The 18,466-nt window shown below is 44.9% G+C and overlaps 1 protein-coding gene across 1 annotated transcript in view; it reads left to right on the top strand.

The window, feature by feature from the left end:
* KCNQ1 (potassium voltage-gated channel subfamily Q member 1) overlaps window positions 1-18,466 on the top strand; it is a 564,083-nt gene that overhangs the window by 183,979 nt on the left and 361,638 nt on the right. The window contains 4 exon segments of the mRNA XM_030560570.1: window positions 764-807; window positions 810-861; window positions 1,981-2,111; window positions 11,664-11,802. Coding sequence (XP_030416430.1) covers window positions 764-807; window positions 810-861; window positions 1,981-2,111; window positions 11,664-11,802 — 366 coding nt within the window.

Below are 18,466 nucleotides of genomic sequence, written 5' to 3'. Positions count from 1 at the left end.
TGCCCCTGTTGTCTTGCCGACACTGGCATAATTAGAACCTACTATTCTCTAGTGGTGCAGTTCCAGGTGTAACAGTGGTAGAGGCCATAGTGTAAACAGGTCTCAGTTGTTTTTTACCACTGTGGTGTTTAAACTTTTCGTTAAATGTCTCCACAGAGGAGGTGATAACTAAACAAGTGAACTGGACTACGCTTACTTTTGGAATGGTTTTACTAGACCTCATATATTAATTGCTCTTGAGTCAAGTCAGATGACATGGCGTAAACCAGCTGAGTCCTGAAACACTTCAGCTTCCACCATTGCTACCACTGGTGGAGAATGGATAGGCCCCAATATTCCTACTACAGATGCATCCAAAAGCTTGCTTATGACTTAATAATGCATTTGGCTCTCATCACACTGAAGGGGTAGGCAAATTGGGGTAAAGACACTCTTTCAGATTTGACCTTCATCGCACAAGCATTTGTGTGGTTTTCAGGCTGTGAAATACCATCTACACTTTTCCTAGAGGGCTGATCCAAAGCCGAAAGATTCCATTGGACTTGTATGGGCTTTGAATCAGGCCACAAAAGAACTAACTTTTTAAGTTCCAAGAAGAAATACTAACCGAGACTGAAAACTACTGCATATTAAGTCATTTCCCCCAAATAATTAGCTATGTTGTTTATGATAGCGAATAAAACTTTATTAATATGATGTAATTTGGCCAGTGTTGAAATGTTTTTTTTCTAAATGTTAGATCTTTATTTTCTTTCTCTCTTAGGGAATTCTCGGTCAGGCTTTGCCCTGAAGGTACAACAGAAACAACACAGAAGCAGAAACACTTTAACCGTCAAATCCCAGCTGCTGCATCTCTCATTCAGGGACCTGGACTGCTATATTTTACAATGCATTTATTTTCTCCTTTTTATTTCAGGTTGAGTGTGTGTTTTTTCAAAGCTGCCTGAAGGATTTGGGCACCAAATTCCCATTTAAAAATAAATTGGGAATCCAGATCTCCTAGGTGACTCTAAAAATCCCATCCTTCAAGGGAAAATCATGGCCAGCGCAATTGGAAATATTCTCCACAAAAGACAGTGCAAACGGTTCAGATCAGCTGTTTTAAATTTCTTGCAGAGAAATATCCTGTGATGATTGTTTGTTTGATACAAGAGTTGTTAGAGCTGATCACCAGTACTCTCATTTCATCTTGTAGCAACTACAAATTAGAGCTGTGCAGTTACCAAAATGTCTATCCTACAGAAAATTTTGCATTTTCAATAAAAAAACAAATCAAAACCTACTACAAATACAAACAAAAGGTCAGTTATGCAAAATTTTCCATGGGATGAACACTTTCAAAAAAATTCCAATTTGGAGGAACTAAAATGGAGTTTTTCAAAAATTTCTGGACTGAGCTCTCTGGGCTCCCAGGAAGCCAGCTTGCCTGGGAGCCCTGGGCAGCCTACCAATTAGGTTGCCATGAGATTGGGAGCCCCAGCTTCCAAGAGCCTTGCCAGTGGACTGTTAGAGAGCCAGCTTCTCAGGGATTTGACTTCCTAGGAGGTTAGGCAGATCATGAAGTCCCATTTTACAGATAGGGACCTGAAGCATAGGATAGGTTAAGTGATGTGCCCAACTAAGGTCATGCAGGGAGTCCGTGCAGAGCGGGGAATTTAACTGAGATTTCTTGAGTCCCAGCCCAGAAGGCTTCCTACCAGGCCATCCTTCCCTCTTCATGTTGTCCTGACCCTGCTTATAGAAAAAGAAAATATGTGGTTAGATAAAGAACATTTCTCCCCCTTTTTTCAAACAATTTAAAATTAGACGGATTGAATTTACTAAATGAGGATTTTCCACAATGCCAAATGATAAATTACCCTTCATTTTTGAAGGAACCTGAACACATCAATAATTTCCTCTTTAACTTTCAGGAAAATCACATTTTAGAAGCTCTAACAGTGAATCTATTGTAATAATTGTACTACTAACATTTATTTTAGACTGCATGGAGGTGCTATGCAGCAGAAAATCCAGACTCTTCTACGTGGAAAATATACATAAGAAAACCAGCCAGAAATTATCATTTGATGTCACCTAGTCCAAAATCAAAGAAATCAGTAATGGTATCGGTAAGTAACCCTGGTTTCCTTTCCCATTTTGGTAGTTCAGTGAATACAGTTGCTTGGTAATGAAATGGAATTTGCTCATTCTCCAGAGGCTATAAATTGTATTTGTATTATAGGATATTGCTTGATCTTAAAGTTTTATTTTTTAAATGAACATTGGGATTTTCCAGATAGAAACATTTATATCTGTAGTTTACTTTGCTTCAATTCACTGGTTTGATTTTGATGGACATAAGAGTTTTCAGGGACACCACAGTGACATAACTCACTTATATCAACCAGTAATTGAATACAGGACACTGTGAAATAATGAGCAATGGGAAGATAAAGCGAGCACTTGCCCTTGCAATAGTAAAATACTGTGCTGCTCTCAAAAATTATTCTTATGGCTCAATCTGCCCCACTGGTAATAACACAGTATGTTTATATACAGTAGCCTTTCATGTCAAGTGATCTCAAATAATATATTTTCTTATACAAACACAACTGTGTATATACAGTATAATTAAAGTAAATACATGGTAGGTAGCCTGAACTGTACTAGGCAATAAAATTGAGTTCCACTTGATTATATGATTTGGGTGTGTTGGATGAAACCTGAAAAAAACGAGGTCCTATTTGCTTTGCCTCAAGCAAGAGGACTAAATTTCCAAAGAGCAGAGGCCCTCCTAAACTTGCATTATGCAAACGTGTACACACCCGCATTCAAATAATTGTGTCTGCAAATACCCATTTGTGTATCCGGCTACCCAGTTTGCATGTTTGTTCTGACAGGCACAAGGGGGCTTCTGCTTGTTAAGGAATTGCCATTCATGGTCCCAGGGTACTACTTTATAAGAATTTTGTCTTTGTGTCCTTGGCTACAATGTCCTGTTACCCCAACTTTGTGGAGTGTGCTAGTTAGCTGCCTCTTTCTCTCCCTCCACCCCAGAATTAGTTGCATCTCAGTGATATTCTATGTAAACAACTTATAAAGCACTTCAGAGTATTTTGCTATGAGAGGCACTTTGCAAATATACATATATATTATGCATTACGTCACCCATTCCGGTTGCAGTTGTTTTACAGTGCACTGCAGAAGTATGTAACAGGCTTGCCCGGGAAGTGAAAAAGAATAATGGGCCAGATCCTTACCTGGACTAAATAGGCATAGGTCAATTAATGTCAATAGAGCTATGTCTGATTGCAGCCGTTGAGGATCTGGCCCATCATAGCCATGAAACTGCAAGTGATTTATGTAGGCAATATGGTAATCTTGCTTTACCTTCTGAAAAATTATTTTGATTTCCTTTCCTAATTTGCCTTTATCTTTATCAAGCCACTTTTGTCTAGCTTATAATAGCTGAATTAGGAGGATACTATGATTCTTCAGCACAGAAGCCAGTACCTGTTTATTTTAAATGTGTTATCCAATAAAGTTTGTAACATACATAACTCATTGTTGAATTAGCAGGTTTTGTACTAATAATTCCAATATGTATGATCCTAGGAATTATCCTGTTTAAAAAAAATCATCTTGCGAAATAAGATGGCAATGATAATGAGAATAACAATCTAATATTTATAGTGCCTTTTCTTGAAGAATCCTAAACCACTCTGCATCCTTTTACTGAGGGAATTTTGCAAACTACATACTAGAGAGAAGCTGAAATCTCAATCTGAAATCAGCGCTCCTTCAGATTTCAGTGAGGGATTACATTTCAGTCCTGACCTCCTATCTCTACAGTTTTAGTTGCAGGTTAATTCTAAACTTGGACATGGTCTATTTTCAGGCTATGGTTCAGATGAAGCCAAAATCAAACCAGTGATTTTGTGAGATTTCTATCATTTGTGACTGAGTGAAGTTTGACCAGAACAGCTAAAACCATCAGATTTGAACCCAAAACCTTTATGAAACCTTAACTGCATCTGAATACTGCTTATCTCCACTAAATATACAAAAGGTGAACGCCAGTAGAAAAACTCAGATTCACATTTGGATCTGATTGTCAAAGTTCAAGAAGTTTCAGATCCAATGTTCTGTTCTTGATTTTTCTCTAATAATATATACTACACACACACACACACACACGCACAAACACAGACACACAAATGTAGAAATTATTTAAGGTTGCAAAATCAAACACTAAAAACTCAGGAAATGCTAGAATTAAAATTGCTTGTGCAACCTTAATTCTGCACCCATGCAAGTATGTATTATTATATAATTGTATGACTACATAATATTATTTCCATAGACCCCTGCCTGATTCAGTGCACAGGATGATGCTCAGTGAATGCAGCCAGGGTTGTGTATGAATGAATGAGGCTAAGAAGTGAAGTGTGGAGTATGAGGCTTGGCTCAAGAAACAAGGGTTGTGAAGGTTATAAATACCAGTTAGTAAAATGAGATATGTCTACAGCTCATCGTCTCCTGGCTTCTAGCCCAGTGCACCTTCCCATGGATAAAAGGGAATTTTGTTGGGAAAAGCAATGGGAAAATTCATTTTGTCCGTGTCTTGCCTGTTTGATGGTTCCGTTCTATGCAGCATACTGAAGAAAGACTGTGAAGAGCATGCTCAGTGTGCGTGGAAGCTTGGATGATATAACAAGCCGCTGGCAAGCTCTGTTGATCAGAACAGACTGCTGGTTGCAATATTCAATATCTTGGAACTCTGCCAAATCTGAAAAGATTTTTGTGCATACATCAAAAGGCACCTAATTGACCCCAGAACTACCCCTCTGCTAAATTTCAAACTTGTGCCATATACCACTGGAAGCATTAGAGTTCTATAAAAACTTATCTTGACTCTTAAAAAAAAAACAACCCAGAGGGGAGTTGTTAGGCAACCTTCATATATAGGAATAACATCTCAGCTGAAATACAGCTGTTTCTGAAGTGAAATGTGATCACCGTTTTAACAATGGAAAGTAACACAAATGTTGAGGACCATGAAGCATGTCCCCCGTGGTGTAGCATGGCACTGCAGTCAACCGGCCACAGTTTCCCTCTTGAGTTTTCAATGACTTCCTTGGTCATCAGCATGGTTTCATTTGCTGAGGTGAGTTGGCCCTCCAGCTAAGTCACAAAAGTCCACGCCTTCTAGGGTATTCAGAGTCTAAAGGAAAATACTAATCTTTCATCATGGATCTGTGCCTGGCACACAGTAGTCTGACCCTTCTTTTCCCAAGCTCAACTTCAAGACCTCCTGGGCTCTGGTTAGTCCAGGGGTAGGCAACCTATGGCACACATGCAGAAGGCGGCACGCGAGCTGATTTTCAGTGGCACTCACACTGCCCAGGTCCTGGCCACCGGTCCTGGGGCTCTGCATTTTAATTTAATTTTAAATGAAGCTTCTTAAACATTTTTAAAATATTATTTACTTTACATATAGCAATAGTTTAGTTATATATTATCGACTTATAGAAAGAGACCTTCTGAAAATGTTAAAATGTATTAGACTCCTAGACTCAGACTTTAGGGTCAGAAGGGACCAATGTGATCATCTAGTCTGACCTCCTGCACAAAGCAGGCCACAGAACCCTACCCATCCACTTCTATAACAAACCCCTAACCTATGTCCGAGTTATTGAAGTATTTCAAATTGTGGTTTGAAGACCTCAAGCTGCAGAGAATCCACCAGCAAGTGATCCCATGCCCCATGCTGCAGAGGAAGGCCGAAAAAACCTCCAGGGTCCTCTGCCAATCTGCCCTGGAGGAAAATTCCCTTCCCTGAACCCCAAATATGGCGATCAGCTAAACCCTGAGCATGTGGGCAAGACTCACCAGCCAGCACTCAGGAAAGAATTCTCTGCAGTAACTCAGATCCCATCCCATCCAACATCCCATCACCATCACTGGCATACTTAGCTGCTGGTAATCAAAGATCAGTTGCCAAAATTAAGCTATCCCATCATACCATCCCTTCCATCAACTTATCAGCTTAGTCTTAAAGCCAGATATGTCTTTTGCCCCCACTACTCCCCTTGGAAGGCTGTTCCAGAACTTCACTCGTCTAATGTTTAGGAAACCTTCGTCTAATTTCCAGTCTAAACTTCCTAGTGTCCAGTTTATAACCCATTCGTTCTTGGTCTAATTGGTACTAAGCTTAAATAATTCCTCTCCCTCCCTAATATTAATCCCTCCGATATAATTTATAAAGAACAGCATATCCCCCCTACAGCCGTCTTATTGGACTAGACTAAACAAGCCAAGCTCTTTGAGTCTCCTTTCATTGAAGCAACGTTTTCCATTCCTCGGATCATCCTAGTAGCCCGTCTCTGAACCTGTTCCAGTTTGAATTCATCCTTCTTAAACATGGGAGACCAGAACTGCACACAGTATTCCAGGTGAGGTCTCACCAGTGCCTTATAACGGTACTAACACCTCCTTATCTTTGCTGGAAATCCGTCGCCTGATGCATCCTAAAACCGCATTAAGCTTTTTTAATGGCCATATCACATTGGCGCTCATAGTCATCCTGTATCAACCAATACTCCAAGGTCCTTCTCCTCCTCTTTGCTTCCAACTGATGTGTCCTCAATGTATATCTAAAATTTTTATTATTATCCCTAAGTGCATGACCTTGCACTTTTCACTATTAAATTTCATCCTATTACTATGTACTCCATTTACAAGGTCATCCAGGATCTTCCTGTATATATCCCCCGGTCCTTCTCTGTGTTAGCAATACCCCCCAGCTTTGTGTCACCGCAAACTTTATTAGCACATTCCCCCCGCTTTTTCTGGCCAAGGATCAGTATAAAAAGGTTAAATAAGATTGTCCCAAAACCGATCCTTGAGGAACTCCCACTATAACCTCCTTCCCGCCTGACAGGTCACCCTTCATACGACCCGTTGTAGTCTCCCCTTTAACCAGTTCCGTATCCACCTTTCAATTCATATTATCCCCATCTTTCCAATTTGACTAATAATTCCCCATGTGGAACCGTGTCAAATGCCTTACTGAAATCGAGGTAAATTAGGTCTACTGCATTTCCTTTGTCTAAATAATCTGCCACCTTCTCAAAGAAGGAGATCAAGGTTGGTTTGGCATGATCTACCTTTAGTAAAACCAGGTTTGTAATTTGTCCCAAATTACCATTGACCTCAATGTCCTTAACTACTTTCTCCTTCAAAAATTTTTCCAAGACCTTACATACTACAGATGTCAAACCTAACAGGGCATATATTTACTCGGATCTCACTTTTTTCTCCTTTCTTAAAGATAGGAACTATGTTAGCAATTCTCCAGTCATACGGTACAACCCCTGAGTTTACCGATTCATTAAAAATTCTCACTAACATGCGCCAGTTCCTTTAATATTCTTGGATGAAGATTGTCTGGGCCCTCCGATTTTGTCCCATTAAGCTGTTCAAGTTTGGCTTCTACCTCAGATGTGGTAATATCTACCTCCATATCCTCATTCCCGTTTGTCATCCTTCCATTATCCCTAAGCTCCTCATTAGCCTTATTAAAGACTGAGGCAAAGTACTTATTTAGATATTGGGCCATGCCTAGATTATCCTTAACCTCCTTTCCATCCTCAGTGTTTAGCGGTCCCACTTCTTCTTTCTTCATTTTCTTCTTAATTTATATGGCTATAGAACCTTTTTACTTTTGGTTTTAATTCCCTTTGCAAGGGCCAACTCTACTTGGCTTTTAGCCTTTCTCACTTTATCCCTACATGTTCTGACCTCTCTAAGGTAGCTTTCCTTGCTAACCCACCCTTCTTCCACTCCTTGTAGGCTTTCTGCTTTTTCTTAATCACCTCTCTGAGATGCTTGCTCATCCAGCTTGGTCTACAACTCCTGCCTGTGGTTTTTTTCCCCCTTTCTTGGGATGCAGGCTTCCGATAGTTTCTGCAGCTGCGACTTAAAGTAATTCCAGGCCTCCTCCGCATTTAGATCCACAAGTTCTTCAGTCCAATCCACTTCTCTAACTAATTTCCTTAATTCTTTAAAGTTAGCCCTCGAGAAGTCAAAAACCCTAGTCCCAGATCTATTTTTGTTTATCCTTCCATCTAGTTTGACCTGAATTAGCTCATGATCACTCGAACCAAGGTTATCCCCTACAACCATTTCTTCTATGAGGTCCTCACTACTCACCAAAACCAAATCTAAAATGGCATCCCCTCTTGTCGGTTCTTCAACTGCTTGGTGAAGAAATACATCTGCTATCATATCCAGAAAAATCTGAGCCCTATTATTCTTGCTAGCACTTGTCTTCCAGTCTATATCTGGGAAGTTAAAGTCTCCCATGATCACACATTTCCCATTAGTGTTTACTCATTAAAAACATTAAAGAGGTCTCTGTCCATATCCAAATCAGATCCTGGCAGTCTGTAGCACACCCCAAGCACTATCTCAGGGGAGGCTCTAGTAGCTTTCTTTTCCAGTGTGATTTTTGCCCAGACAGACTCTGTCTTGTCCATTCAATCACTTCTTATTTTTTTACAGTTAACCTCCTCATTAATGTACAATGCTACTCCACCACCTTTGCCTTTATTTCTGCCTTTCCTAAACAGCACATAGCCTTCAATACCTGTACTCCAGTCATGATTACTATTCCACCATGTTTCTGTTATCCCTCTAATATCCGGTTTCACTTCCTGCACCAGTAGCTCTAGTTCCTCCATTTTGTTACCTAGGCTCCTCGCATTAGTGTACAGACATCTTAATTTTTGCCGTTTGGCTTCACTGACATTCTTTACCCTGTTAGGCAGAGACATTCTACCACCAGCATCACCTGTTAGTCTGCTATCTACACTGCCCTTCCTCCTTATGCCAATTCTTCTGTCCACGACTGTATCCCCTCTTACTTTGTTTATTTCCCTCTCAAGGTTAAATTCTGGCGTGGAGATCTCCTGGACATCTCCCAACCATCTCCCCCCAATTCCTAGTTTAAAGCTCTCTTAATCAGTTCGGTGAGCCTCCATCCTAGAAGTCTGTTTCCCTCCTTACTCAGGTGAAGTCCATCCCGAGAGAACAGTCTTCTGTCCGTAAATGCTTCCCAGTGGCCGTACATCCCAAAGCCCTCCTTATAGTACCACTGCCTGAGCCATCTGTTGATCGCCATAATCTTGTTACACCTTTGTTGCCCTTCTCTAGGAACTGGCAGAATCCCACTGAAGATCACCTGAGCCTCGATTTCCTTAAGTGTCTTCCCCAGTCTGGCATAGTCTCCCTTGATACATTCCAGAGAGTATCTAGCCGTATCATTCGTTCCCACATGAAGGACAATCAACGGATTCTTTCCCGCTCCCGCCAGGATCCTTTTCAGCCTCAGGTCCACATCCTGTATCTTAGCATCCGGCAGACAGCACACCCTTCTGTTCTCCCGATCAGCTCTAGTTACAGGCCTGTCTATTCTTCTCAGTAAGGAGTCTCCAATCATGTAGACCTGCCTTTTCCTGGTGACAGTGTGATTCTCCGGTCTATCCCCTGCGCCCATTGGCTGCAAGTCCTCTCGATTCCTATTCACCCTTGCAATCCTCCTGGGGCTTATATTTGGTGTTGCCTCCATTGACTCCTCCCCTCCTCTTGTAGGACTATCAGCTCTTCTCTTTTTCCTTGCCCTCTCTCCTTCAGTGACCACTGCTGTGCCCCTTCTTCATTTTCCAACTCTGCAAACCTGTTCCTGAGTTCTATTTCTCCTTCACTGGCCCGTCTTTTCCTCTACCTGGTTCTCTTAGTCACATGCTTCCACCGTCCACTTTCCTCTCCCAGCAGTCTCTCCTCTGAATTCTTTGGTCCTGCTTCCATCTGCACGTCTGAGCTTATCCCTTCAGCCCCCTCGTGTCTGTGCTCCATCATCTGCTCAAACCCTCTTCTAAACTCAACCAGAGTTTTCACCTGCATCTCCAGTCCTTGGATCTTTTCTTCCATCAGCTCTATCAGGCAGCACTTCATGCAGACAAAACTCTTTTCAGGTACCCCCTCCAGGATCATGTACATGCCGCAGCTTCCACATCCAGTCATCCTCATTGTGTCTTTCACTGCTGCCTCTGTATCAGTCATAGCCTTCCCACCTAAAGCCCGGTAGTCCACGGAACGCAACACAACACAACCCCCCAGCAGGCACCAGACCATCACTCACTCCTTCACCTAGCCTGTCAGTCCCTCTGTCCTAGTCTCCCCTGTAAACTCCCTCTGTAAACTCCCTCTGAAACTCCCCTGTTTACAGCTCTGTTTGCTGGCTCCTGTGCCGCTGCCTGACTGGCTGGCTACTTTTAGAGGACCCCTAATCAGGTAAGCCCCGCCCCCTTATCAGGGCTCCGCTGCTCTCCCAGCACACTGCCCCTAGCAGCCTACACACACACACACACACACACACACACACACACACACACACACACACACACACACACACACACACACACACACTCTATACAATCCACAAACTACAAAAACCTGCTCCTCCAACAGAACTCCCTCTGAAACTCCTCTGTTTACAGCTCTGTTTGCTGGCTCCTGTGCCGCTGCAACTGGCATGCAAAACCTTAAATTAGAGTGAAAAAATGAACACTCGGCACACCACTTCTGAAAACTTGCCGACCCCTGGGTTAGTCCTTTCCTCCTCCCCTTAACAACCAGGCTCATTGCACCCTCTATCAGGGTGGCAGCATAGAGGGAATCCATACCCACGTTCTACAATGAGTTCCAGGCCCTGGGAGCCCTAAATAAAAGGTCTTTCTGCTCCCTGTAGCCAGAACCTGATTTCCACCTTCTGTACTGCTAGGAACAGCATCTTCAGCACTCCTCCTGCCTACAGCTGATCTTCATATTTTCCTTAAAAAATTAAACATTTAACCCACTTTTAACTTTTAGGCACCTCTAGAACTCCGGCACCCCTAGGCATGTGCCTAATGTGTCTAATTGGAAATCCAGCCCTGCCTGTAACCACAAGCTGCCCTGCTTCTTCTTCACATACCTCTTATCCTCCTTGGGCTCAACCTTCTTTGCCCCTAAAACAGGGTGACCACAGCCCTCCTTCCTGGGGCTATGCTGTAATTCTTATTAGCTTTCCTGGCTTACCCTCATGGGGGTTCAGTTTCTGCTCCAGGGAGCCCTCCCTCTGAGTCTTCCTGGACTCTAGATTCGTGAGTGCTGTTCCTCGCTCCCTTCAGTCATCTCGTGACTGAGCTCCATGCAGTTGTTCTATGAGCTGAGTGTTAGTCACCTGACTAAACACCTGGCCTCCATTCCCAGCTTGACAGCTGATTCTCCCATAGAACACTTTTCCTTAAAGGGCCACGCCTTAGAACAGGGTTTTGCTGATCCAGGCCCTGCTGACCTTAAAGGTGAAAGGCTACAAATGGGAAATGAAAGATAGTACTATAATCCAACTGAAACTGGAAGAATTCAGGTGGGCAGACTGCATTTACTTAGCTTAGAATTTGGCCAGGACACCAGGATTAATATCCTACTCTTGTGAACATTGTCATGGGAGTTTTTAATGAAAACAAATGGTCAGATCCCCTCTGTGGTTAATCTAATCAAGTAAATTTCACTATTGAGGCAGCACTCCTAGTGTGTGTTCTTACAAGAGATCTAATTTGTGTTCATATTTTTAGGTGAAGAAGAAGTTTAAGACTGAGAAGGACAATGGACCTTCTTCTCCAGATAAAATGTTAACTGTTCCACATATCACTTATGACCACGTGATGGATGATAGGAAGTCTGACTTTAATATTGATGCATATGAAAATTCTGGTAAGAAATTCCTTTATAACATACATTAAAATACTGGGCTATGGATTAATTACACAAAGGATCCTAATTATGATTGTTAAAAGCGTGTATGTGTAGGAGAGGGGATTGTGGTACTACCTCCTCCCTCCCCCTTTCTTAGGAGTCCAAACAAGGATTATTTTCTGTTTGGCTTTGGCCACTGACTAGTCTGGATGAGGTCCAATAGCTCTCCTCATGAAAATGCTCAACTGCAGATAGGCCATGGTTGAAGGTTTCTCCTATGTGGCAGAAGAGCTAAATTCTCTGCAACTGATGCCAGAGCCACCTGGTATTTAAGTCAATAAGAGGTACTGTAGTTGGCCACCAACTCATCCTCCTCATCCCCTCTTGAGGTCCCTTCCAGTCCTATGATTCTATGATCTCTTCCCAGATGAAATTCAAATGAGCCATATCCACGGTATGCTTACACCCAAACTTTAAACAATGAGCCATGGCTGCTCTTGAAATCTGGTTTGTCACTGCAGACCATGTATGCCCTCTTCCCCTCCTGGGATTGGTTTTGCAGTTAGAAAGCTATTACTTCAAGTTCATATAATGTAGTAGTATAATAATATCATTTAGCTGTTCTATATAGCACTTTTCATAAATGCAGATGGTCTTCTGTGTAATTCATCAGTGTAGATTTCTTTTGTGAGATGGAGCCACATCTATTTTATAGTCCTGTTGCAATTAGAATCTTGTTGCTTTTAAACTTACACTGTAAATTCATCAGTTATTTTACATATGATTTCTTTTTAAAGTTACTAGCATATTGTATTAAAATCTGTTAACTTCTGTGTTTTAATTCTGGTAAAAAGAATGTTAACTGAAGCAAATGAGGTATAATTTTTAAGGGTACATTTTACAGATCATATAGATTTTTAAGCTCTTAAATTTTTTATTTAGAGAGTTGGCTGACTTTGTTTAAATTTAATGGTCATTAAAATGAGGAGGAGATTGCAGTGTTTATTGAAACCAGGCATATTTAGTTCAGGCAGGAAGTCTAATGTCCTTATGTCATTCTGGTGCACGACAGTCCTGATCCACATCTTCCCTGCTTTTTCATTCCTCCTGGGCTTCTCCTGAGTAACAATTGCCACTTAAACTCTGTTGTGCCAAACACTATTGTAATTAGCAGGTGAACAAGGATAAAGTTGACTCTGTGGATCAACCATTGAGAAATATCTTTCTGTGAAACAGCACAGTGTGAGAGCTTTATGAATGCCTACATTTGCCAGATCCCATCTTTGAAATTTTTGAGTTCCTAAATCTACTAAGGAGCCATATGATTTGCAGGCAAATACCAATGCCCCTTCAGTATCAACACTTTAGCTGTCAATCAAAAGTTTTCCTCTTATTTCTTCTGACACTTATTTTCTCTCCTTTTTATCTGTGTTCTGTCCTCTCAAAACTCTTACAAGTATACAGGACAAACAGGAATGTTCAAGTGGCTTGGTAAGTTGAGGAAAATAATTTTATATACAGCATGCCAGACTTTGACATTTAACATAGTTTGCAATGCTCTTTTGTGTGTGTAGTAGTTTGCTATAATCCCTTCACTACACAAGACACCATGCCAGACAAAAATGTGGATTCTCACTCATCTGATCACAATCACAATATAATTAAAAAGCAGAATATCATGATGCTCTTTCATAAAATACGTGTTTATTAAGTGGCAGACACCCTCCATTCCCTTGCATCATTCATAACCAAGTTATTCACCTTTCTAGAGATGACCAAACAACCAGTGATTGAACCCAGACCATTTCCTAAACAAATAATGGGGCACCGGCAAAATTTCCAGGCACAACCTCCTATGTCATTCATACAAAAATGCACGTGCGAGTGTTGCATCTATAAAATGCACGTAGGCATCAACTAAGATGGATTGGCCCTTAAAAATTAAATAATCCACTTTATCTTTTTTACAGAAAATACCTGCGGTCTGGATTCTTTGTCCCTTTAAGTCATTATGTCAGTCTGCTTTTTCTAAGTATGCTCATGGTGGAGCTTTCTTATGAGTGTTTCCTTATAACCCTTTCAATGAGTGATTTCGAAATATTTTTAGGGTTAGAGCAAGGGCTGTGCCAAACCATTAAGGCTTTAGTGAGAGTACCACAAGGCCTCACTTACAGTGAGGGCTGTCTCTGCAACCATTGAAGACAATGGCAAACTGCCATTGACTTAAGTAGTAGAGAATTGAGTCGAAGTGCTCCAGAACTTGGATTATGCTGTCCAAAAATGTACAGGGCTGAATTCTCTACCTCTACCTGGAGCTAATTCTAGCTCCCTGATTCTGCTCTGCCCAGCCCTGGTGCAACTTAAAACTGCAGGGAGAATGGATATGTATGTTTAATTTGCACCCATGAAGAATCATCATAACAGAGCCTCTCTCCCATACATTTTCCCTCGTTACCAAGAAGTGCAGTTCTAATGGTGGAATAGGCAGAGGAGAAGAGGAGTAGGAACAGCATAGTCACCTGTGCTTCCTTTGTCACCAAGAGATTCCCCCAACACAGGGAATTCTCAGAGAAGGCTCTCCAACAAGTATAAAATCATTTTGTGTTTCCTGCGCAGGCATTAAGTAAACTCGGTAGACCTGAGAATCTGGTCCCCAGTGTCCTCAAAACGGTTTTAGGGGAGAAAGGAAGAAAGAGAGAAGAGAAGTATATATTCTTCTTTGAGTGCTTGCTCATCTCCATTCCAGTAGGTGTGCGCGTGCCGCGTGCACGTTCGTCGGAGACTTTTACCCTAGCAACACTTGGTGGGCCGGCAGGGCGCCCCCTAGAGTGGCGCCGCCATGGCGCCGGTTATATACCCCTGCCGGCCTGCCGCTCCTCAGTTCCTTCTTACCGCCTGTGTCGGTCGTTGGAACTGTGAAGCGCAGCTTGCTGTTCTCCACCTCCCTAGCGATTCACTCGTCTTCTCTTGTATTGTATATAGTTTGATCTTTCAACTGTAGTTAGTTATTGTTATTTAGTAGTTTTGTTTGGTGTATTGTAGGTAGTTTAACGGGATTGGGGGTTAGCCCCTTCCCCGACCCCGGTACCGGGCTCATGTCCGGCTCACCGAGCTTCAAACCGTGCGCGGTCTGTCGTAGGCTGTTGCCCACTGGTGACCCACACGACGCCTGCCTTAAGTGTTTGGGCAAGGCTCATTTGACAGATAAGTGCCATATCTGTAAGGCTTTTAAGCACCTAACTAAAAAAGAGTGGGACGTTTGCCTCAAGCAGTTATTGATGGAGGCGGCGCTGACTCCCCAGTCCTCGGCACCGGCACCGAGAATAACTGCTTCGTTGGCACAGGAGCATACCTCTTCAGTGAAGACTCCGAGTCACCGACCTTCTCCGGCATCAGCTTCTGCCCGGCACCACTCACTCTCACCTTTGAGCAAGAAACGCAAGCCTCCTGTGGCTGCTATATCCGCATCGCAGTCAGAGCGCTTAGCAAGGCCGGACCGCCCGGCACTGCCGTCTGCCGTGGCACTGACTTCCACCGCACCGTTGATTCTGGCCTCGGAAGAACCGTCGAGTCCAGTGCCAACCAGCTCCCCGGCGCCGGCCGTGGTTGAGCTTGTCGTGCTCTTCACTCCAGAGACGTTCTCCGCGGCACGGGACCTGATCACCTTAACGGAGCCTGAGCTGCCTCGACCCCCGGCACCGCCGGTGCGGGTCCCTCAATCCACAGGCAAGCCAGCACTTGTAAGATCTTCTTCACTCGGTACCATGGGACTTCGTCGCTCTCGGTCCCAGTCCAGGTCCCGCAGACGCTCACGGTCCCGCCATCGATCTTGGTCCTGCGGCCGCTCGCAGTCCCAGTACCGTTCCCCATCGCGGTACCAGTCGTACTCGCAGTACCGCTCGAGGTCCCGGTTGCCATCCAGGTACTACCGGCACCGTTCCAGATCTCGTCATCACTCACGGCACCGTGCTTCCCGCAGCCGATCTCAGCACTGGTCGACCTCCCGGCACCGCGCTGGTTGCAGGTCCCGGTCTCAATCTTGGCACCATCGAGGCTCTCGGCACCGCTCCCCGGCACCGCGTAGGGACAGTTCCAGTGGATGCAGGGACCATCACCTCACGGTCTCCACCCCGCCATGGCCATCTTGTCAGACATCAATCTCCTCCCATGCCAGGTCGGCATCCTATGGGGAATCGGACAATCAGCAGGACCCTCATCAGTGGTCCTTTTGGACACCTTGGGCCTACCATCAGAGCCAAGGTGCCCCACATCCGCCACCGTGCTTTGGCCCTTCCGAACATAGGGCGCCAGAGGCCACAGTGAGCAGACCTCCTCCAGCGGGTACAGAACATCTCCCAGCGCAGGTCTCGGACTTGCAAGAACCACCCCAGGACGTTCCACAGGACCAGGAGTCACTTCAAGATCCATTGGTCCCTGGGGTGTCTTCCTCTTCTTCACCAGATGAGGCAGTAGCGGGGACGGCCACATCTGGACCGCCCCCAATCGACCTTCGGTCGCACCAGGACCTCCTCCGCCATGTCGCTCTTAACATAAACCTACCCGTGGAGGGAAGTCCCTGAAGTGGAAGACCCAGTGGTCACCATACTATCGGCGGAGGCTCTGACAAGGGTGGCCCTCCCCTTTATTCGCACCATACAGGCTCGGGCAGATACAATCTGGCAAACCCCGGCATCCGTACCACCTACAGCCAAGGGGGTCGAACGCAAATATATGGTTCCATCCAAGGGGTACGAATACCTATACGTACACCCTCCTCCTTGTTCGTTAGTAGTCCAATCCGTCAACGAATGAGAGCGCCACAGCCAACAAACCCCTGCGCCTAAATCGAGGGAGGCCAGGCACATGGACTTGTTGGGAAGGAAGATCTACTCTGCAGGAGGCCTCCAGCTCAGGGTGGTGAATCAGCAAGCCCTCTTGAGTAGATACAGTTATAACACCTGGGAGGCAATAGGGAAATTTGTAGAGCTAGTCCTGCAGGATTCCTGCCAGGAGTTCTCAGCTCTCCTGGAGGAAGGGAAAAAAGTTGCAAGGACCTCCCTCCAGGCCTCGTTAGATGCCGCTGATTCGGCAGCTCGAACTGTCGCCTCTGGGATTGCTATGCGGCACATCTCGTGGCTGCAAGCGTCGGGTCTGCCGCCTGAGCTGCAGTATACCATACAGGACCTACCCTTTGACGGTCAGGGCCTTTTTTCCCAAAAGACGGATCCTCGCCTTCAGAGTTTGAAGGACAACCGCGTGATCATGCGTTCGCTGGGAATGCATACGCCGCAGACTCAGAGGCGATCTTTCCACTCACAACCTCAGTGCCCCTATCCCCCACCTCAGCCAAGACAGGACTTCTCCAGAAGGAGAGGCCGTACTTCCCGGAGACGCCAGTCTGGCCCACAAGGGGGTAATAACTCCGGCCCCACCAAACCACCGGCGGGACCAAAGCCAAACTTTTGAGGGTGCGCCCAAGAGCACTGTACCAATTACCTCCCAGGATCCTTTTCAGTTCGCCAACTGCCTTGTCGCATTCTTCCCTGCATGGTCCCAGCTAACATCGGACCGCTGGGTTCTCAGCACGGTGGAGTGTGGCTACCGTCTTCAGTTTATTTTGTCCCCTCCTTCCCACCCTCCATCCCCGTCCCTCTTCAGGGACCCCTCTCATGAGCAACTCCTTCTGCAGGAAGTTTCGAGGCTCCTTGTGTTGGGAGTTATACAGGAGGTTCCAGAGGACCTAAGGGGAAGAGGGTTCTATTCCAGATACTTCCTAATTCCCAAGGCGAAAGGGGGCCTCCGGCCCATCCTGGACCTGCGAGCTCTGAACAAGTTCATCACGAAGTTCAAGTTCCGCATGGTATCTCTGGGAAACTTTATACCCTCCCTGGATCCCGGAGACTGGTACGCTGCTCTCAACATGAGGGACGCATATTTTCATATCGCGATTTACCTCCCCCCCCCACAGAAGGTTCTTTCGCTTCGTGATAAATCGTCAACACTACCAATTTGCAGTCCTTCCCTTTGGCCTCTCCTCGGCCCCTCGAGTGTTCACAAAGTGTATGGCAGTAGTCGCCGCCTACCTCCGTCGCCGTCAAATCCATGTTTTCCCATATCTCGACGACTGGCTTATTCGAGGGACCTCCGAGGCTCAGGTTACCACACACGTAAACGTCATCAAGGACCTATTCTCCCATCTAGGTCTGATCCTCAACCTAGACAAATCCATTCTGCTTCCTACGCAGAGAATAGAATTCATCGGGGCCATGCTGGACTCGAATCTTGCAACGGCCAGTCTACCTCCACAGAGGTTCCAGGCTATAGTCTCCCTCATCCAGGGGCTACAAGCCTTCCCAACAACCTCTGTCCGTACCACCCTTGCTCTACTCAGCCACATGGCTGCGTGCACTTTCGTGACGAAGCATGCAAGACTCCGCATGCGCACTCTCCAGACTTGGCTTGCCTCAGTTTATCGTCCGCGCAGGGATGCCCTGGACATGATAGTCGCGATCCCACCAAAAGTACTGGACTCCCTCAACTGGTGGCTGACGCCCTCCCTGGTGTGTGCCGATCGCCCGTTCCACCCACCGCAGCCTTCGGTGTCTCTAACGACGGATGCTTCATCCCTGGGCTGGAGTGCACACCTAGGGCACCTTCACACCCAGGGCCTTTGGTCCTTGCA

This window comes from Gopherus evgoodei, chromosome 4, assembly GCF_007399415.2.
Source record: "Gopherus evgoodei ecotype Sinaloan lineage chromosome 4, rGopEvg1_v1.p, whole genome shotgun sequence".
NCBI classification, from domain to species: domain Eukaryota; kingdom Metazoa; phylum Chordata; order Testudines; family Testudinidae; genus Gopherus; species Gopherus evgoodei.
The sequence above is the reverse complement of the archived record's forward strand: the minus strand, read 5'-3'. Positions and strand labels throughout refer to the sequence as shown.